The 17565-nt window shown below is 38.7% G+C and overlaps 2 protein-coding genes across 14 annotated transcripts in view; both read right to left on the minus strand.

Annotated features, from left to right (window-relative positions):
• Nucleotides 1-3473: 3473 nt before the first annotated feature.
• use1 (unconventional SNARE in the ER 1 homolog (S. cerevisiae)) lies at nt 3474-10910 on the minus strand. The gene is made up of 8 exons (XM_053635437.1): nt 10652-10910; nt 9080-9129; nt 7351-7429; nt 7112-7264; nt 6147-6162; nt 5918-5945; nt 5342-5507; nt 3474-4028 (listed from the first exon to the last, which is right to left on the minus strand). The coding sequence occupies exons 1-8, from the start codon at nt 10751-10753 to the stop codon at nt 3846-3848; spliced, it is 777 nt and encodes a 258-aa protein (XP_053491412.1). The 5' UTR covers nt 10754-10910; the 3' UTR covers nt 3474-3845.
• A 1867-nt stretch (nt 10911-12777) lies between these two features.
• LOC128613365 (unconventional myosin-IXb) overlaps nt 12778-17565 on the minus strand; it is a 68257-nt gene continuing 63469 nt past the window's right edge. For 6 of the 13 annotated variants that reach the window (XM_053634055.1, XM_053634060.1, XM_053634058.1 and 3 more), the window contains 3 exons: nt 15977-16089; nt 15620-15747; nt 12778-14489 (listed from right to left, as the gene is read on the minus strand). In XM_053634055.1, coding sequence (XP_053490030.1) covers nt 14110-14489; nt 15620-15747; nt 15977-16089 — 621 coding nt within the window. In that variant the 3' untranslated portion in view covers nt 12778-14109. Of the gene's footprint in view, nt 14490-15447; nt 15534-15607; nt 15748-15976; nt 16090-17565 lie in introns of all 13 variants that reach the window. The other 7 variants (XM_053634067.1, XM_053634065.1, XM_053634062.1 and 4 more) reach the window with 6 other exon arrangements.

A 17565-nucleotide genomic window follows, 5' to 3' on the forward strand; every position in this document is an offset into this window, starting at 1 on the left:
TTTTTTCTCATTTTATTCTCATTAAAAGACTAATATGAATTAAATTAGAACTAAAAGCACAGTCCAGTGTGTCAGCCTCTGGGGTCAAAGTGACTGTTTGGTGATCTAATCACACTGGGACGTGTATGGATCTCCAGTCATGTGGAAATCATCTGAAATTGATCAGCTCACAGTACAGTGGTGCTTGAAAGTTTGTGAACCCTTTAGAATTTTGAGATATATCTGCATAAATAGGACCGAAGACATCAAATTTTCACACAAGTCTTAAAAGTAAACAGAGAGAACCTTTGCTTATTTCTCTTGAACAGCACGACACGTAGTGTTTTATTCCTTACACACTGCACATATATGTATAGCTGGGATACAGAGTGAAAAAGCAAAACCTTTCTGCATTTGTTTTTAAAGGAAACTGGAAGAACATCATTGTCGCAAGAATCCCAAAGTATTTGACGCCATTTATCAGTAGTTATTTTTTGACCTTCAGCATTCCATTCGCAGGAATCTCAAGGATATGGATGTGACAGTAAAACTGACCTTGGAGGTCATTAAGCCACCCTCAGCTCCAGACTGCATTATCACTTTACATCAGGTTCAGCCTCAGATTGCGAGAACTCTAAACTCCAAACTGTCAACGATATCTAATATCATTCACCCCCCCATCAACAAAACGAGTGAAAAGGTTAGAAACAGTTACTGTGTGAAAGTGTTATCTACTCCTTCTGACGCAAAAAAACCATGAGCAACGCGGTGGCCCTGACGTGGCTGGCGGTGTTCGGCGCCTATTGTGTATTTTTGCCCTCGGTGTATCTTAATCAGTTGTGTTCCCGAGCCGTTTCCTGGAACAGAGCTGCACCTGCTGGTGTTTTCAGCCTCCGACGCCCTGCTGAGAGCTTTCAGAGGCGAGAGAATCAGTGTGGAAGAAATTAAGACCTTGAACTGCCCTGAACCGATCAGGCTGCACAACAATACAGAGCTACTGGGGGTCAAGAAACTCTCGTGGCAGCGCACTGATTAATGACAAGCAGTTCTACGTATGAACCAAAAACCAGAGAGACAAAAGAGGCAGAACCCGTTTCACACTTCTTCATTCATTCGATTCATTAAAACAAAACTTCTTAAGCTGTTTTACATACACAGATATAGAGTACGGCAGCATTCTCAAACTCTTAAGAAAAAGCTCATTTAAACCTGCATCTGCAACTGGATTTCCTTTAGTGCAGAATTTGAAATATAATTCAAATTGAGTTACAAAATATTTGCATTTCACTTTTGCGAACATTTTATTTTTGACGTTTTAACAGGTGCAAAACGTAATTGCAAGCCTTCCTTTGAATATTGCAGTCTCTCATCTTTACACAATCATTTGCATTTCCTGTCAACGAGCTGTCAATCAAACGCTGTGGGCAGGACTTGGAAAGAAACTTTTTTTTTTTTTTTTTTTTTTTTTTTTTTAAATGGACATCATTTTTTCTTTAACTCAATTTGAATGTTTCACATTATGCATGAGGGAAATACAATTGCAAATACATGTTTGAATGATTTTTTTCCTAATACACATTAGAATTTTGGGAGTTTGGAGGAGGAAAAATGGATAGGAGTTTTTAAAATAAACAAATGACGCGAAGACTCTGCACCGGACCTTGATATGTCTTCCTCAGGATGGAGGTACAGAACCTTGGGTTCAACGGAGGACTTGATTTTTCCTTTTCTTAACAGAATGCACAAATCAGGCACGTTTCTCTTAAGAGTACAGGAGGTTTGTTGAGTTTCACCCAGTCATGTGCATGAAAGAGGATCAGAAGAGCTTCCTGCTGCGTCTCAGAATGCGGCTCTCTGGCTCAGGCGAATCACAACAAGCTCACTGGACCTCAAAACCCAGAGTGGACCTTCAGATTAGGACACAGTGCTCACTGGTTGTGTTTTTTTTTTTTTTTTTTTTTTGCACAGTGCAAGTCAGTTCAAAACTCAATGAGGCCACGTTAAATATGACATTATGACAACATTTTAAAACTTAAAAACACAGAGCACATCATCCATGAGGATAATACACACATTCAGATAAACTCTGGCTGAGCTGGAAAACCTTTTGATGGATTTAAAAAAACACATATCCATCTTTTAATGTCAGCCATATCGTGCTCTTTTTTTTTTAAACAAAAAAAACGGACATTACAATGTAGGTGCTGTTCACGTGTCTGTGCATGAAATGCGTTCAGATTTGAGACACTGCAGTAGAGGTGTGCATCAGGACTAAAATCCCACAGGACCCAACAAAAAGGTTGTGTAAATGGAGGTTTTTACTCCAACTTCACACTAGCATTGGACAATTTGGTAGTTTTGCTTTTTGTTTTGTGGGCGTGGCCTCTTTTTTTTTTTAAAATGAGAAATGATAGAAGCTACATATACTTTCCAAATCTAACTAAACAGAGTAAATAACACACTAATCGGTTGTGCTCGGATTTGCACTAACGTCATTCTCACATCAGATTAGCAAAGCAATTATCTACATACACTAACCAGACGCTCCAATGATCTCTGCTACTTCCTTCCAAGCTTTATTTTTCATACAATTAAAATATGCATTTAATCTCCATATGCATTCAATGAGAAGTCATATATGACAGAATGAGATGAAAGCATGCTTAGAAGTTATTCTTCTATTTTTTTTGGTAAGAATAAATTGAAGGTAGGAATTAACGTTGTGAGCGGGGAACTGAAGAATCGTTGGACCACATGTGCCATAGAACTGGTCTGAGCAAACCTTCAAGGTAATTGTTTGGATTTGTCACTTAACTTGCATAGAACTGAGTAAATTCTACACTTATTGCTGAAATCTTGACTCTGTGTCGTGTACATGCACACAAAATGAAAAACTGCCTGATGCCTTGTTGCCTGCTACTGTGAACATAGGGTTAGTCATATATAATCAGATATGAAGCTCCTGGGACAACGACAAGTCACGTTCATTAACATGTGAGCCTCCTGGGTGCTGGTGCGATAATGTTTGACACGTTTACTGCATTCATGCATCATGAGGAAGTGCTTTATCCCAGTCAGAGTTGCAGTGGTTTATATAAACTGACTAGATTATTTAGATTTTGGGAAACAGAACTAACCAGGTTCGTTAGAAATTGTCAAGAGTGCATGCAAACAAAAAGTAAATCCCAAACTGCAGCAGTAGCATTTAAAAAGGAGAGGGGGAGAGAGAGAGAGAGAGAGAGAGAGAGAGAGAGAGAGAGAGAGAGAGAGAGTGTGTGTCCTGCATGCACCTCTACAATACATAGACATTAACACAGATTAAGAGTGTACAAGCTCTTTAATTTTTTTTTTTACTTTAACCCCTGCATGCTTGTGTAGGTGGCGTTCTACAGCACTAAGAGTATGTGGGTGTGTTAGAGTCAGTGAGGTCAGTCTGCAGATTACTCAAAGACATGTCCATCTGTCCCAACAAAGACACACCCAGAAGTCTACAATCAGCAAAAAAAAACACTAAAACCTTTATTCCATAGGAGGTCAGGGTTCGTGTGGAACACTCAGTGGGTTCTAGACTGCAGACGCTAGTGTGATGCTAGAAGACTGCAGATAACAGGATGATTATGAAGATTTTTTAAATATTATATACAGGAGTTAATGAAGCAGATAAATATAAAGAACTGGGACTAGTGTTAATGCAGGAACAGTTGGCATGTTTGCTGTTACACACGGCACAGGATCCTTTCCAGTCACTTCCAGGCCTAGGGTTTGCATAATCAAAGCACAGGTCTGTGTGTGTGTGTGTGTGTGTGTGTGTGTGTGTGTGTGTGTGTGTGTGTGTGTGTTAAACCCGCCATTCAAGTCAGGCCGCATCACCTGAGTCTGGGAAAGATGCGGATGAACAGGATCATACTGATGAAGGTGAACGAGACTAATATGAGCATCAGCCAGAGGAGCCAGTTGACTGATTTCTTCGCATGCTGCTCCAGCCGCTCCGATTCGGTCTTCAGCTTCTCGAAGTTCAGATCTGCCTGCCGCATGGACTGACTCAGAGTCTGGAAGGAACACAAAGAAGCCTGCTTAACAAGACAAAACATCTCTCATAGTCATATCCAGCTCTATCACAATAGCTACAGAAAGGTGAAGGCTTCAGAACGTGCTCAGTAGACAACCAACACCATGAAAACTGCCTGACAATATGAGAAATCCACACAAAGCATCAAACCAGGGTTTAAAGACTAAACTATACGTAAGTGAGCCAGACGATAACAACAACTGTGTCGTTTGATTTGTGCATTTTAACACAGACTCGTTCTGCCAATTTATAAACCTGTTTATGTTTAAATTGTATTATTATTTAAGCTGTAAGTTATAGGACATCTAAGTCAAGTGTGGGTTGATTTAGACATGCAGTTTACACAACGTGCATTTAATGTTTCTAAATATAACAGGTTAAGAGAAAACATCGATCACATGCCAAAATAAATGTATCAAAAAGATAGTTATGCTCCAGCTACAACTTCCTGCTTGTGTGTAATTCTAAACCCAATCTTAATACTCAGTGTTAGAATAATATTTATTAGCAAATTATAGAATACAGAAGAGCCAGCCCATAGCTCAACCGGCAACGCACCACTGCCCCCTGGTGGTCAAAGCTAAACATTGCACCAATTATCAGTAAGAAGTTTTCTTGTCCTGTCCTAACAAACTATCAGCTGTTGTCCCATCCATAATGTTTTCCTGCAATCAATCAACTTATGAACACAGTAAAATATCCAGCGCAGGACTCAAACATTGTCTGTATGTAGCTATACTGTATTGCAGCTATTCTATCACCTTTTCTGTAAGTTCTGCACAACTTTAAAGCAATAAACCATGAGAAATTGTTACATATATTATTAATAACATTCACAATAAACAGTGCTTCTGCCACACGATGTCGTCTCTTAACAGTAAGCTTCGGTTGCTCAGCTGTATAATGAGCAAAGATTAGGGTATGCCATGGATAGAATGATGGTTTAAGTGTAATGGTTTAAAACCTGCAGCATTAATAGAGAATTCAATTATTGTGATGTGTCCCAGGTGAGCGTACGTCAAGGAACCTGGCTCAGCCAATCAGATATCTCTGAACTGAAACTATCCGCTTTTCATACATCTGGATTTCTCAGTTAACTGGATAACTTAAGCTGAAAGTCAGTCAAGTTTAATTTGATGCAAGTATCATTACATTTTAAATAAATTATATAAAATGCAGGTTTCTGATTGGCTGGCAGTTTCAACATGTTCAAACTCTCCATTGGATTATTTGAGTCAAAAAAAATCCACCACCACCACACTCTGGTAAGTGTGGAAGTACTGTATGTGAGACCTGGTTGTCCTGTTTGATGATGTTCTGTACAGCGAGTGTGTTGTTCTTCAGGTTGCGTGCGAGGTGCAGCATGTCCTCAGCCAGTTTCTCCTGCACACTGTGGTGGTGTTGCAGTATGGCGTCCAGCTCGGCCGCGTCCTCACACTCATCCCCTGGAACACTGCGGCTGGGTGACAATGACACGAGACAGGGGGGATCTTTTTCATTCGTTTGGATTTAATAAACTTCAGTTTAGTTTTCACTCAGTTTTAACCTTGGGTTCGTTCACTTCTATTATAAACTGTTTAGATCTTATACATAGTGGCATTTTAGTAGATTTAGATCTGGAATGAAAGCTGTAGTGCTACGGTTACGTTTCGGTCGTTTGAGGAATGAATAACTACACACTGCACATCGTGTACCGTCTTTAAAACAGACACTCCTCGCTTTCTTTCTACATGCTATAATAGAGCTCAAAATGCAGCAACCTTGTGTTTAAAGCTGAAACTAGAAATTATGCACTCTTTTGCAAAAAAAAAAACAATACAGAACGAGAGAGAATGACACTACATGATGGAGATGATGCGAGTGTCTCACCTCCTATGTCTCAGCTCTGTCACAGCACCTGATGAAAGACAGAAAAAACCTATTCTGTCACAGTAATTCAAGCACTGAGAGTCTCTCTGTTTTTGTCTTATTCTTTGTATCTGTCATTATCTGTGTTTCTCTGTCCACCCCTCTCTCTCTATCTGTGCGTCTCTCTCTCTCGCTCTCTGTGTCTCTTCGATCAAAGCAGGCCTGATTGAAATGACAGAATGAAACATACCTGCACCAGAGGAAGCCTGTAAAGGAAAGAAACAAATGTTCATAAGATTTTCACTACAGATTAATAAGACAGTGACGCTTTCTATATTAAGACACTCAGTGTATTTCATAGTGCTGTGCATATGTATTCAGCCGTTGAACTTTTTCACTTTTTGTAGTGTTACAACCTGGAAGTGAAATGGACTTAACCTGGCTTATACATCATCAATAGACTCCAGGATCCCATGTTTCCCCTCCGGGAACAATTCATTAAATCATGAATTCGTCCATCCGTCCCTCCATCTTAAATATCCAATAATATTGAACTGGGGAAAAAAAATCAACATCGTCTGTCAAATTATAAAAAATAAAAAAAATGATTTGTGATCACCTAAGCATTCACTCTCTGATATTGTGAAATCCCTAAATTAGTTCCGGTGCAACCAGTTGTCATCAGAAATAATGTCATTACTTCAGTGGATTCGACCTATGTGTAGTTAAAGTGTCACATGATCTCAACATACAAAAACACCTGTTCCTAGAACAACCCAGAGTGTGTTCGAGAACATACCAAAACAAATACCACCATGAAGACCAAAGAGCTATCAAAACAAGCCTGGGCAAAGTTCTGCAAAAGTATCAAATCAGGGTTTAATATATAAAAATATCCTCAAACTTTGTAATGTATTTAACATCCTGCAGAGTGGCATTAAATCCATCACAATTTTTTTTTTACAAAAGAATATAAAAGAATACAACACAACCATATAACGATTCTGCCCTGAGGAGACGGTCCACTAAAAGTTAGAGTTCAGGAAAAGCGGGGCAGTCACAGACACAAACATGAGTCAACATGATGCTACCTGCACCATGCTTCACATGAGTAGATTCATAACATAAAATCCCATTTCAGTTCCAGGTTTTAACACTATAAATTGTGGAAAAGGATAATGCAAGGCACTGATTAGACTAGAATAACCAGCTTACAGTGCCGAAGAGCTCAGAGCGCATCTCCCCTGTGCACCGTGCTTTACTTTGCATGTGCACGGTCTTGGTGGCCGACATCCTCTCACTGGAGATGGTGGGCGTGCGACCCGGCGCTAGGAGCTGATTGGCTAAAGCTTTCTCTGAAGCTGACGGCTGCACGGGGACAATATGAGTGAAATTCAGTGTAAACCGTTATAGTATGAAGTGAGTCAAAATTAGATATGAAATGTCACACTGACCAGCTTCTCAGCTTCTATAAGGCCTTTGAGGAAGTCTACTTTACGTGTGTAGTCTGTCAGGATCTCAGCAGTAGGTTTGCTAAAAGGATAAATAAATTACACCAAATCAAATCAAATCAGTACAGGACATTACAGATGCACATATGTACCCTTTGTAAATATAAGCAATAAAGACAAAAATTGTCTTTATTGATTAACATATTGAAAAAAAAAATTTCACAAAAATGCTCATGGATATCAAAAAATTGCAAGAAAAACGCATGTTTATCAAAAGAAACAACAACATTTGTTAAATTTGTGTGCGCAACAATTATTGGCACCCCTATGAATTTATATGAGAAAAATATACTTGAAATATATTCTCATTAATATTTTTAAACTGTTTAGTACACCTGGGTGACTAGGAACAGGAAATTGTTCAACCATGACTTCCTGTTTCACAGGGATATAAATATGAGATAACACACAGGCCAAATTCCCTTAGTCATTCAGAACATCCAAGGAATATAGCTGTGATGTGCACACATATAATGTGTTGAGCTTCACAAAATGGGAAATGGCTATAAGAAAATAACACAAGCATTGAAAATGCAACTAGAAATATTATGAATCAACCTGGAATTGGACGTGTGTCTATATTGTCTCAACGCACTGTGAAAAGGACGGTTCGAGTGGCCAAAAAAATCTCCAAGGATCACAGCTGGAGAATTGCAGAAGTTAGTTGTGTCTTGGGGTCAGAAAGTCTCCAAAACTACAATCTGAATTCACCTACATCACCACAAGTTGTTTGGAAGGGTTTCAAGAAAAAAAAGCCTCTACTCTCATCCAAAAACAAACTCAAGCTTCTTCAGTTTGCCAGACACTACTGGATCTTCAAATGGGATCGGGTTCTATGGTCAGATGAAACCAAAATAGAGCTTTTTGGCAATAAACACCAGAGGTGGTTTTGGCACACACAGAATGGTAGCCATATGGAAAAGTACCTCATAGCCACGGTTAAATATAGTGGAGGCTCTCTAATGTTTTGGGGCTGTTTTTCTGCCACAGGACCTGGACATTTTGTTAGGATACATGGCATCATGGACTCTATCAAATATCAACAGATATTAAATGAAAACCTGACTGCCTCTGCCAGAAAGCTTAAAATGGGCCGTGGTTGGATCTTCCAGCAGGACAATGATCCAAAACATACATCAAAATCAACACAAAAATGGTTTACTGACCAAAAAATCAAGATCCTGCCATGGCCATCCCAGTCCCCTGACTTCAAACCCATAGAAAACCTGTGGGGTGAACTGAAGAGGAGAGTCTACCAGCATGGACCTCGAAATTTGAAGGATCTGGAGAGATTTTATATGGAAGAATATAAAATCTCAATGCCTCATCAGGCATTATAGGAGAAGACTCAGAGCTGTTATCTTGGCAAAGGGAGGTAGCACAAAGTATTGACTAAAAGGGTGCCAATAATTGTTGCACACATATATTTAAAGATTTTTTTTATAAACCTATCTTGTTTGCAATTGTTTGATATCCATGAGAGCAGAGTATTTTTGTGAATTTTTTAAACAAAAGATCAAAAGGTTAAACAACAAAAGACTAATATCTCTCTCTCTCTCTCTCTCTCTCTTATATATATATATATATATATATATATAAATAAAAATATACAGAACTAAGAAAAATAAAAAGCTAAGAACTATTCAAAAGTGGAATAAAGATGTTGTCATACCTTGAACTCTTTCTCAATGCCATCAGCATATCCTCCAAGGCACCGACATACTTGAAGATACAACATGAAGAAATTTGTAATTATCCACCATACAGACATCACAGCTAACAACCAGTCAACAGTATCACTGGAGGCAGACCAAAGTCTCAATCATGCATTAATATTTATTTATCTAAAGCAACTGAGAAATGAGGCAGCATCTCATTCATGCAGAGAGCTGAGCTGAAAAAAACAAACTGGAATGGACAGATATGAGACCAGGCACCACTTCCCCTCAAGAACTGGTATAAAAATAAAGTACCACAATCATCTTTCTATCATTAGAGCACAGGTTCCCAACTCTGTCCTGCACAATTTACTGTTTCCTCTACTCCCAACACATGATTCAACTAATCAGCTAATTAACAGTCCTTCCTGAGTTGAAGTGAAAACACTAAAATATACAGGACAGGGGGTTGGGAAGCTGTGCATTACAGGACCTTCACCATATAATCTGACATGGAGAGCATATAATAATTGTACAATATATTATACAGGGTGTCCCAAAATCTCCACACATAGGAGAAATGAACATTTGCAAATGTTTTCCAAAGCAAAACGTCTTCCAAAATTGATCATACTTAGTTTATATTGTCATATTTTCTCCAGACTTTAAGAATGCCTTTGACAAAAGAAAAACATATTGAAATCATTCTCATGTCTGGATCTGGAAGCTGTCACAAGGATGTGATGGACTTTAACAGTAAACATGGCAAACACATCATACAAACGACACTGCTGCTAAACTTATTAACCAAGTCAAAAACACCGGAAGTGTTGCGGACCGACCGAGAAACGGGCGACCACGAACATCCACTGAGGAAAACACAACCGACCTGGTGCTGGCAAACAGTCATACATAGTCCCCATGTATGGTGACTTTTGGGACACCCTGTATATTCGACCAAGATTTTATTGGGATCTCGAACAGTATTTAAGCATTTAAGCATACTAAAGACCTACACTCCCTCTACAACTACTGCACCCTATCTGGTGGACTACTGGGATTTACCCACTAAATAATAACTATCAGTTGTGTATTAGCGATCATTAATCTTCCTGATAAAATACCAGCTGATACACTAGCTAGGACTTAAATATTTCCTCATTTACCTGAGACATAATATCATAGACAAATTATTATTGTAACTATTACATAGAAGATTTCACACAGATTTTACAGCTGAAAGTACTGTTGTACCTGCTGCTAAAATAATGAGCAATGCACAATGCACAAGACAGCAGAGTGGAATTACTCATACAATAAGTCAACAAATATTCGTTAAAAATGTATTTTTATCCTAGCCTTGTATAGACAGACTTGGGATAATTAAACAGAAGCTTAAGCTTTTTTTAGTGCAGGTGAAATAACAGAAGACTAATGTGTAATAACCGGCTCTGAGCCCGGGCTGATGATCCTCCTGCTGGCCGACGTGGCTCTCAGACTGGCTGGAAAAACTCAAGAACGCAAATTAACGTTAAAAACCAGCGACAACTACAACTATTACAGCAGAGACGTTTCATTCAATTTACCTTCTCCAGCCTCCATTCCGTCTCTTGTCTTTTCTCGGAAGCAATGGCTTCACAACGCGATAATAACCTGATAAAATTGATTTCTAACCTGGACGCGGCCATATTGGAAATGGGTAACCGAAAGTCGCGGGGAATATGACGTCAAATGGAAGCGACCGTGGTTTTAGGAGCGAGTCGGTTTTGACAGTGCAAAAAGTTCACAGATACCCAACCTTTTCTTTTCCTTAATAGATTTTGCTTCACCAATGAGCGATTTTAGATCAATACACAAGAAAGCCGTTCATTCATATAACGTTATTATGAATTACAATAGTAGCTTTGCTAACAAAGCGCCAGCAAATCAGCAGTGTTGCGTTTAAAACGTGGTGAGTTTAATAAAAAGAAATGTAATAGTGTTGAATAAAAACCACATAATTTTACAAATAAATGATTGGATTTTAATTAAAATATTAATACTAAACAATTTAGTCAGTTTCAGAAAATGACATTATTTATCAAGTGGACTTTTACGTGATACTGTTTCATTTGTGTAGTGGCCTGAAAAACCCTTTCCCATGAAACGCAGGTGTCCGGGGGGGGGGGATGTGGGCAGACCAAAGACAGACCAAAACGCCTTAAATGTCAGTGGACCGATTAGAAATTATTAGACATACTGAACACTGATGGGTGAAAATGTAATACTAGGCTCTGACCAATAGATGGCAGTATAGGTTTATAGTGGAAACAAAGAGCAGCTGATCAATTGGTTGAGTATCTGCATATCACAATTATGGATTTTCTCTTTCCATTGGTGAGACACTTAAGACACCATATTAATGATATCTCTGTATGTGGCAGCATTAAAGTTAGGGGGGAAAACAAGAAAGAACTAATTTAAAATGTAATAATTTAAGCACAAATAATGTTATAGCTTAAATAGTTACTTATTTAAAAACAAAGGCAATTTTATCTCCCTCGATTATCTTTGGTAGCACTGATCACTAAAATGATAAACTTATTTCTCCACTCAGGAGTTTGAGCCCATAGAGCTTAGTTTTTTTTTTTCCTCGCTCTCCCCTAAAACGATTTATTACTCTTATACTACATCAATTTTATAGCAATGATACTGAATTTTATTTACTACACTGATTTCCCCCTATTTATTACAAGTTAGTTTCCATTATCACTTATGTCACAGCAGATATAAACACTCGTTCTTCCACCAGCATCTTTTTCCATTTCCAAGTTAATACCCCCGCCCCCCAAATAAATATATCCGCTTGTTATTACTAAACAGACCACAAAGCGTTAACTTCTGTCCTTAAGATGTCAGAAAACATAGTAAACAGCTTTATCTCTGACTGTTATAAAAGTGCTGACACTGAAGACTCCTTCCTAAAATAATAAATAAACGAACATCTCCTTACAGAAAATGTCCAAATAACTACAATCTTTTTCATATGCTTATTATTAGCCTTAGATTATGCTGCGCATCTGCCATACTGTAAAAACAATGTATTAAAGAGTGCATCAATATAAACTAAATTGATTTGCAGCTGCACTCTAATCAACACCTTCGGCTCAATCAGAATCCAACAGCACTCCGAGATGCTCTGAATTTTCTGCAATTTCTTGTGGAATTTAGCTTTTAATTTTAAAACAAATAAAGTAAAGCCTGAAACATTAACTACCATAATCACCAAATAATCTATTTTGGCATTAAATTATCATAAAATAAATGTCATCATTCTAACTTGAGGTGAACTCAACAAAATGGAGTGAAAGCAGTAGCTGTTCACTAAACCACAGTGAACTCACTGGATTAAACTTAATTACTCTATAAAAAAGGTCATGTTGGGAGTTTATAAGGTTGATAAAATGAGTTTTTAGGAATTTTTCCTAAACTAAGCTGCACACCAATTCCATCCTGAATCCAGATGGTGTCATGGAACTTGCTAACCCCCCCCCCAACTGTTTCTACTCCATTAGTACATGATGCAAATTCCATTCAGATGATGAGCATCAGACCTCCTCTCATTCCACATTGATCCTGAGATAACCCTGCAAAAAACCAAACCAAAACACAACACAACAAAACGCACACTGGTCCAATCCGAGACCGTTCAAGAATGAAAATCAGGCACATCTGCAGCCAAGTACAAAGTGTATTGTAAGAAAATAATTCGTTCAATCGGTCCTCTAGATGCAGTACAGAAACATTCGCCACTTAAGAGTACAAATACACCAAAAACAAAGCAAGCATGACTTTTGAACTGTAATCATCATAAATCATCATCATACTCATCATCATCATCCAATGTTTCTCATTAGCTACACTTCCACATGGCACAAAACACACCAGCAGGTTAAACACGTAACATTATTAGTAAACACAATACACATAGTTCTTCTCAGACGTTCCCACGGACCTCGAGCGCAGCGTCCTATTGTTTTACTACAAGATCCAGGTATTGGTTAATTGTCTGAAAAAAGCTGATGCAAGTACACAATGTTTCATGTTGCTTTGTCTGGGTCTCTCCATCAGACGGAAAGTGGCTCATGCTGTTTCTTGCTCCACTGTAGGATTAAAATGATCCCAAAGAGATTGAAGACCACAGTCCACAAAAAGAGCTTTTCCACCAACATGGTGCGTGGTGATTTAATGTTGAACCGTTTCCAGCATAACAAGACAAAGAATTGATCTGGAAGCAAGAGAACGGTCATGAAGTTATTTACATACCATTAAAATCAGCGACCCTGTTAGGATCAGGATCAATTGTTTATCTAAGAAGTCCACTAAACTGCGCAACTGTACACGGAGAATAAATAGCTAAAAGTAATCCGGACATGTACATACATACTGCTTTCTCTCTCTGTGTGCTGTGTATATTTTATTAATAATTAACTCTGAATGGTAAAACACTCTCAGCCAAAAAAGAAAATGAAGAAATCTGCTAAAACTTTTGACTGCTAAAAGCTTCCTTATATATTTAAAAAAAAAAAAAAAAAAAACAAACAAAAAAAATTTGTTGGTCCTCAGAATCTGCACCAGCAATGTGTTGGAGGAAAATGGGTGTGAAAGTGTCTGGGTTTTGTATTTTATTATTATTATTATTTTTAAGTGTTTAAAGTGTGAGGTCATTTCCAAAAAATTGCCCTCAGGAGAAACAGTACAAACATGAATTTATACACTGACAAGAAACCAAAGGCACAATGAAAAACTGTTTTAAAAAAACAAAAACAAACAAAAAAAAGAGAAGTAGAAAGGTGCAACATCATGCTCTTTGTCCATAAAATAAAAAAAAAATTATTTATATATAGCATAGAGTTTAGGTTTATGATAGCCCCCATGAGGCTGCACCACAAATCTGCACTAAAAAAAGTCTATTAAAAATTCTATATTAATAATAATGAGGGGGGGGAAAGTGCTTGGCGAGCAGGATCAGTCGTCCTGGCTGAACCGTTACGAAAGGCGTAAATCAAACACTGTCCTGGATATGAGCAATGTCAGGGTCTGAGAAGCGTCTGGAGGAGACCAGGAGGTTCTGTGGGATAGAGGAGGAAGACGAAGCAGAGGACAAGGCATCTAATTCAGTCCCAGAGCCGATGAAGAGCGACTGGATGCTGTCTTTGCGGCGTCCGGGTCTCGGCCGTCTCTGTACAAGCGTGAAGACGCCAGGGGGCAGGCGCAGCGTGCAGGGGATGATGGGATAACGCCGCTGGAGCTGGTTTCTGTAGGAAGTGGCTACAGGAGAGGAGGGACAGGAGAAGTTCTGACTTCCTGATGAAGTCAATTGGGGTAACGAGGAGGAGCTAGAAGGTTTAGGTTTACGGGTTTGCAGTACAGCGGTCATTCTACCTGGACAGAAGGGAAATAATACATTGGTTTAGGTAGGGGGAGGAACCCGTGCCCCCCCCAAAATAAATGGCTATCATGCAACTACTCATGCAGTTATTACCAAACTTACTGGAGACCCCATGCACTGTACAGATCACATATACAAAAACACCTAGCTCAGGAAATGCAGAAAGTAGCAGATAAGGAGAATCAAAGCAAAACCCCAACATACCCTCATTTTAACGATTTGAAATATCTAGTATTCAAAAGGACAGGGACAGATAGCCTGAACATCAACAGTAACAGTTTCACAAGGTGAAAATTGTGTTATGATGAGGCCATAGTATAAACCTATCGTGCACATTAAAGCATCAGATTTGCGGTTTGCACGTGATACATTTTTGTTCCATGTCTTTTTTTTAAACTTAAACTTTCCAATACAATTGCGCCGAACGTAAAATGACTCCCTACTCCTGGGTACATCAGTACACCACAGCGCTGTTGGATTCTAGATCCTGATTGGTCAGAAGGTGCTGATTCTTTTTCTACAACAGCAGCTATGACGGCAAATAAATATAATATATTAATATAAATATATTATATAGATGCAAGACTTTAGCTCCAACCATAATCGTGCCCACCTGACCATCTAATCATTTCCTTAAGAAGTTCTTGCCCAACTAAAACAGGCGTGTTAGATTTTGGTTGAAGATAAAATCCTGCAGGAAGGTAGATCTCAAGGAAGAGAGTTGGTGACCACTGCAGAGAGATTTAAAAAAAATAAATAAAAACATGGGCTCAACATTTGAAGGTGTATTATTTGCATGTATTCAAATACTAAAACATACTGACAGCCCCAACATAAACAATTTTAAGTTATTTGACCTACAGACCTCAGTACCATGCTCCTACATGCCAATACAACAACCAACCCATAGTAATATATACATGCATCCATAACACGCAAACTCCCACACACCCACGCGTTTGGTTTGATCACAACCTGCTAGAGAGCAGCTGGCACTGCCACTCTCTTTAACGGCACCAACAGCGGCTTCTCCACACCTGCACCATAAACGACACGATGACTCGTCACGCCAAGACAAAATCCAGAGAATAAAAAAGCAGAGTGTCTGTACCTTAATACTGACCTTCCATGTCCAAACAGGGGGTCCGGTCATCTAACAGACTCTCTGAGCTAGCCGAGGCCTCGGAGTCCAGATTCTCCTGATCCGAACCCGGCTGCTCCATATCTGGCAGCCTGCAGACCAGTTCCTCTCTGTGTTACAGACACAGAGCCAAATGAAGATCAGAACCCTTTTGAGTTAGCTGACTGACTTGTTCCACTGACTTTCAGCATTATTAACTTTATAAAAGAAAAATGTTGCATTCATGAGTGAGAGAGAGAGAGAGACAGAGAGAGACAGAGAGAACAGTGAAAGACAGACAAAGAAAGACTGAGAGGGAGACCGAGATAATGAGAGAAATAGAGTTGTGTTTAATCCTACTTTTCCTGTTTGATGGACTTGATTCGCTCCATCAAGTTCCTCTCAGCCTCTGTATCTGAGTCAAGTGGTTCATTCTCAGGAACAACACGCAGGTCAGAAGGTTTCTCCTTTACCTGGAGCCCACACACAAACACACACACAGAGTTAGCTTCGTAACAGTTGCTGACGCCAAAACACTGACCCGGGTCATTTCAGTATAACCCTGCACTTTCAGCTCCATCAGCAGTGCTTCTAAAAACAATATAGAAAACATTTCCGAAAGCCTGTCAAGTCTCTGGTCTGTCAGAACCTTATCATAAGAACACAGTAAACACAAAGCCATAAACTAACAAAAGCTTGGTGAATTTTTTTTAAAAACATGATTAAACATTTAATATTTATATTTAATATTATTATTTTTATTCTATCAATTATAACCAATAACCAGCTATGAAAGTTGATTAGAATTATTCCAGGGATGGATGGATGGATGGATGGATGGATGGATGGAGATATATATATATATATATATATATAAATAAACTATTCAATTGTATGCACTGTTAGGCCTAGGTGCAACATTCATTATTCTGCACAATAAAATTTTTTGATCGAAATACATTTCTTTATTTTATTTATATATGCGTATTATTAATAGATGTATACACACACACACAGAGACAGAAAATCCACTGTATTGGGAAAACCTGTATACCTGCACATTCATGCTACATCTAATCAGCCAATCATGTGTGAGCAGTAGATCATGTAGCTACATCAGTTAATGTTCACATCAAATATCAGAATGAAGACAGGATGTTTGTGTTTCACACCATTCTGTGTAAAATCTAGAGACTGTCGTGTGTGAAAATTCCCAGGAGATCAGCAGTTTATGAAATACTCTGGTACCAACAACCATGCCATGATCAAAATCACAAAGATCACACTTTTCTTCATTCTGATGTTTGATGGGAACATTAACTCAAGCTCTTGACCTGTATCTGCATGAGTTTTTGTTTTGCATTGTGCTGCTGCCACATGATTGGCTGACTAGATAACTGCAAGAATGTGAAGGTGCACAGGTGTTCCCAATAAACTGGACAGTCAGTGAGTGAGTGAGAGAGTGAGAGAGAGAGAGAGAGAGAGAGAGAAGAATAAGATTTAAGAACTCTCAGAAGCTCAGATAAGGATACATGTCCCACCCCTCTTCACATGCCATCTTTTTTTCCAACATATTTATATGGCTCTGTACTGGATGATTTAGGGATTTGCAGTGAATCACAATAAAGGCCAATACATGAAGCATTTCTGAATTGCTATTAGACACTGGTCTGACCTGCCTTAAACACAGCAGATTTATTTTAACCAGTATTTCAGCTATGTGACATAAGATCAACAACACTTGTGATACAGTGGCACCTACAGAATCCAGGAAGTCACTACGATGTTTCAGGTCTGCTGTCAATCCTAGATATTACTGGTCTAATGTGAAAAAGTTATGAATATTAGTTATACTGTAGGCTGTTTGTGTTGAACAAATTTAACAAGGCAGGGGAACGTATTGAGTTTGACACTTGTGTTACTATACAGAGTGACAAGAGATCATTTCT

This window comes from Ictalurus furcatus, chromosome 10, assembly GCF_023375685.1.
Source record: "Ictalurus furcatus strain D&B chromosome 10, Billie_1.0, whole genome shotgun sequence".
Taxonomy (NCBI): domain Eukaryota; kingdom Metazoa; phylum Chordata; class Actinopteri; order Siluriformes; family Ictaluridae; genus Ictalurus; species Ictalurus furcatus.

Coding starts and splice junctions, on each gene's coding strand:
- use1 (XM_053635437.1), bottom strand. CDS start 10,753: ATGGCCGCGTCCAGGTTAGAAATCAATTTTATCAGGTTATTATCGCGT. Junction 7,430..9,079: donor GCATTGAGAAAGAGTTCAAG/GTATGACAACAT, acceptor TTATCCTTTTAG/CAAACCTACTGCTGAGATCC. Junction 4,029..5,341: donor TCATCAAACAGGACAACCAG/GTCTCACATACA, acceptor TGTTCCTTCCAG/ACTCTGAGTCAGTCCATGCG.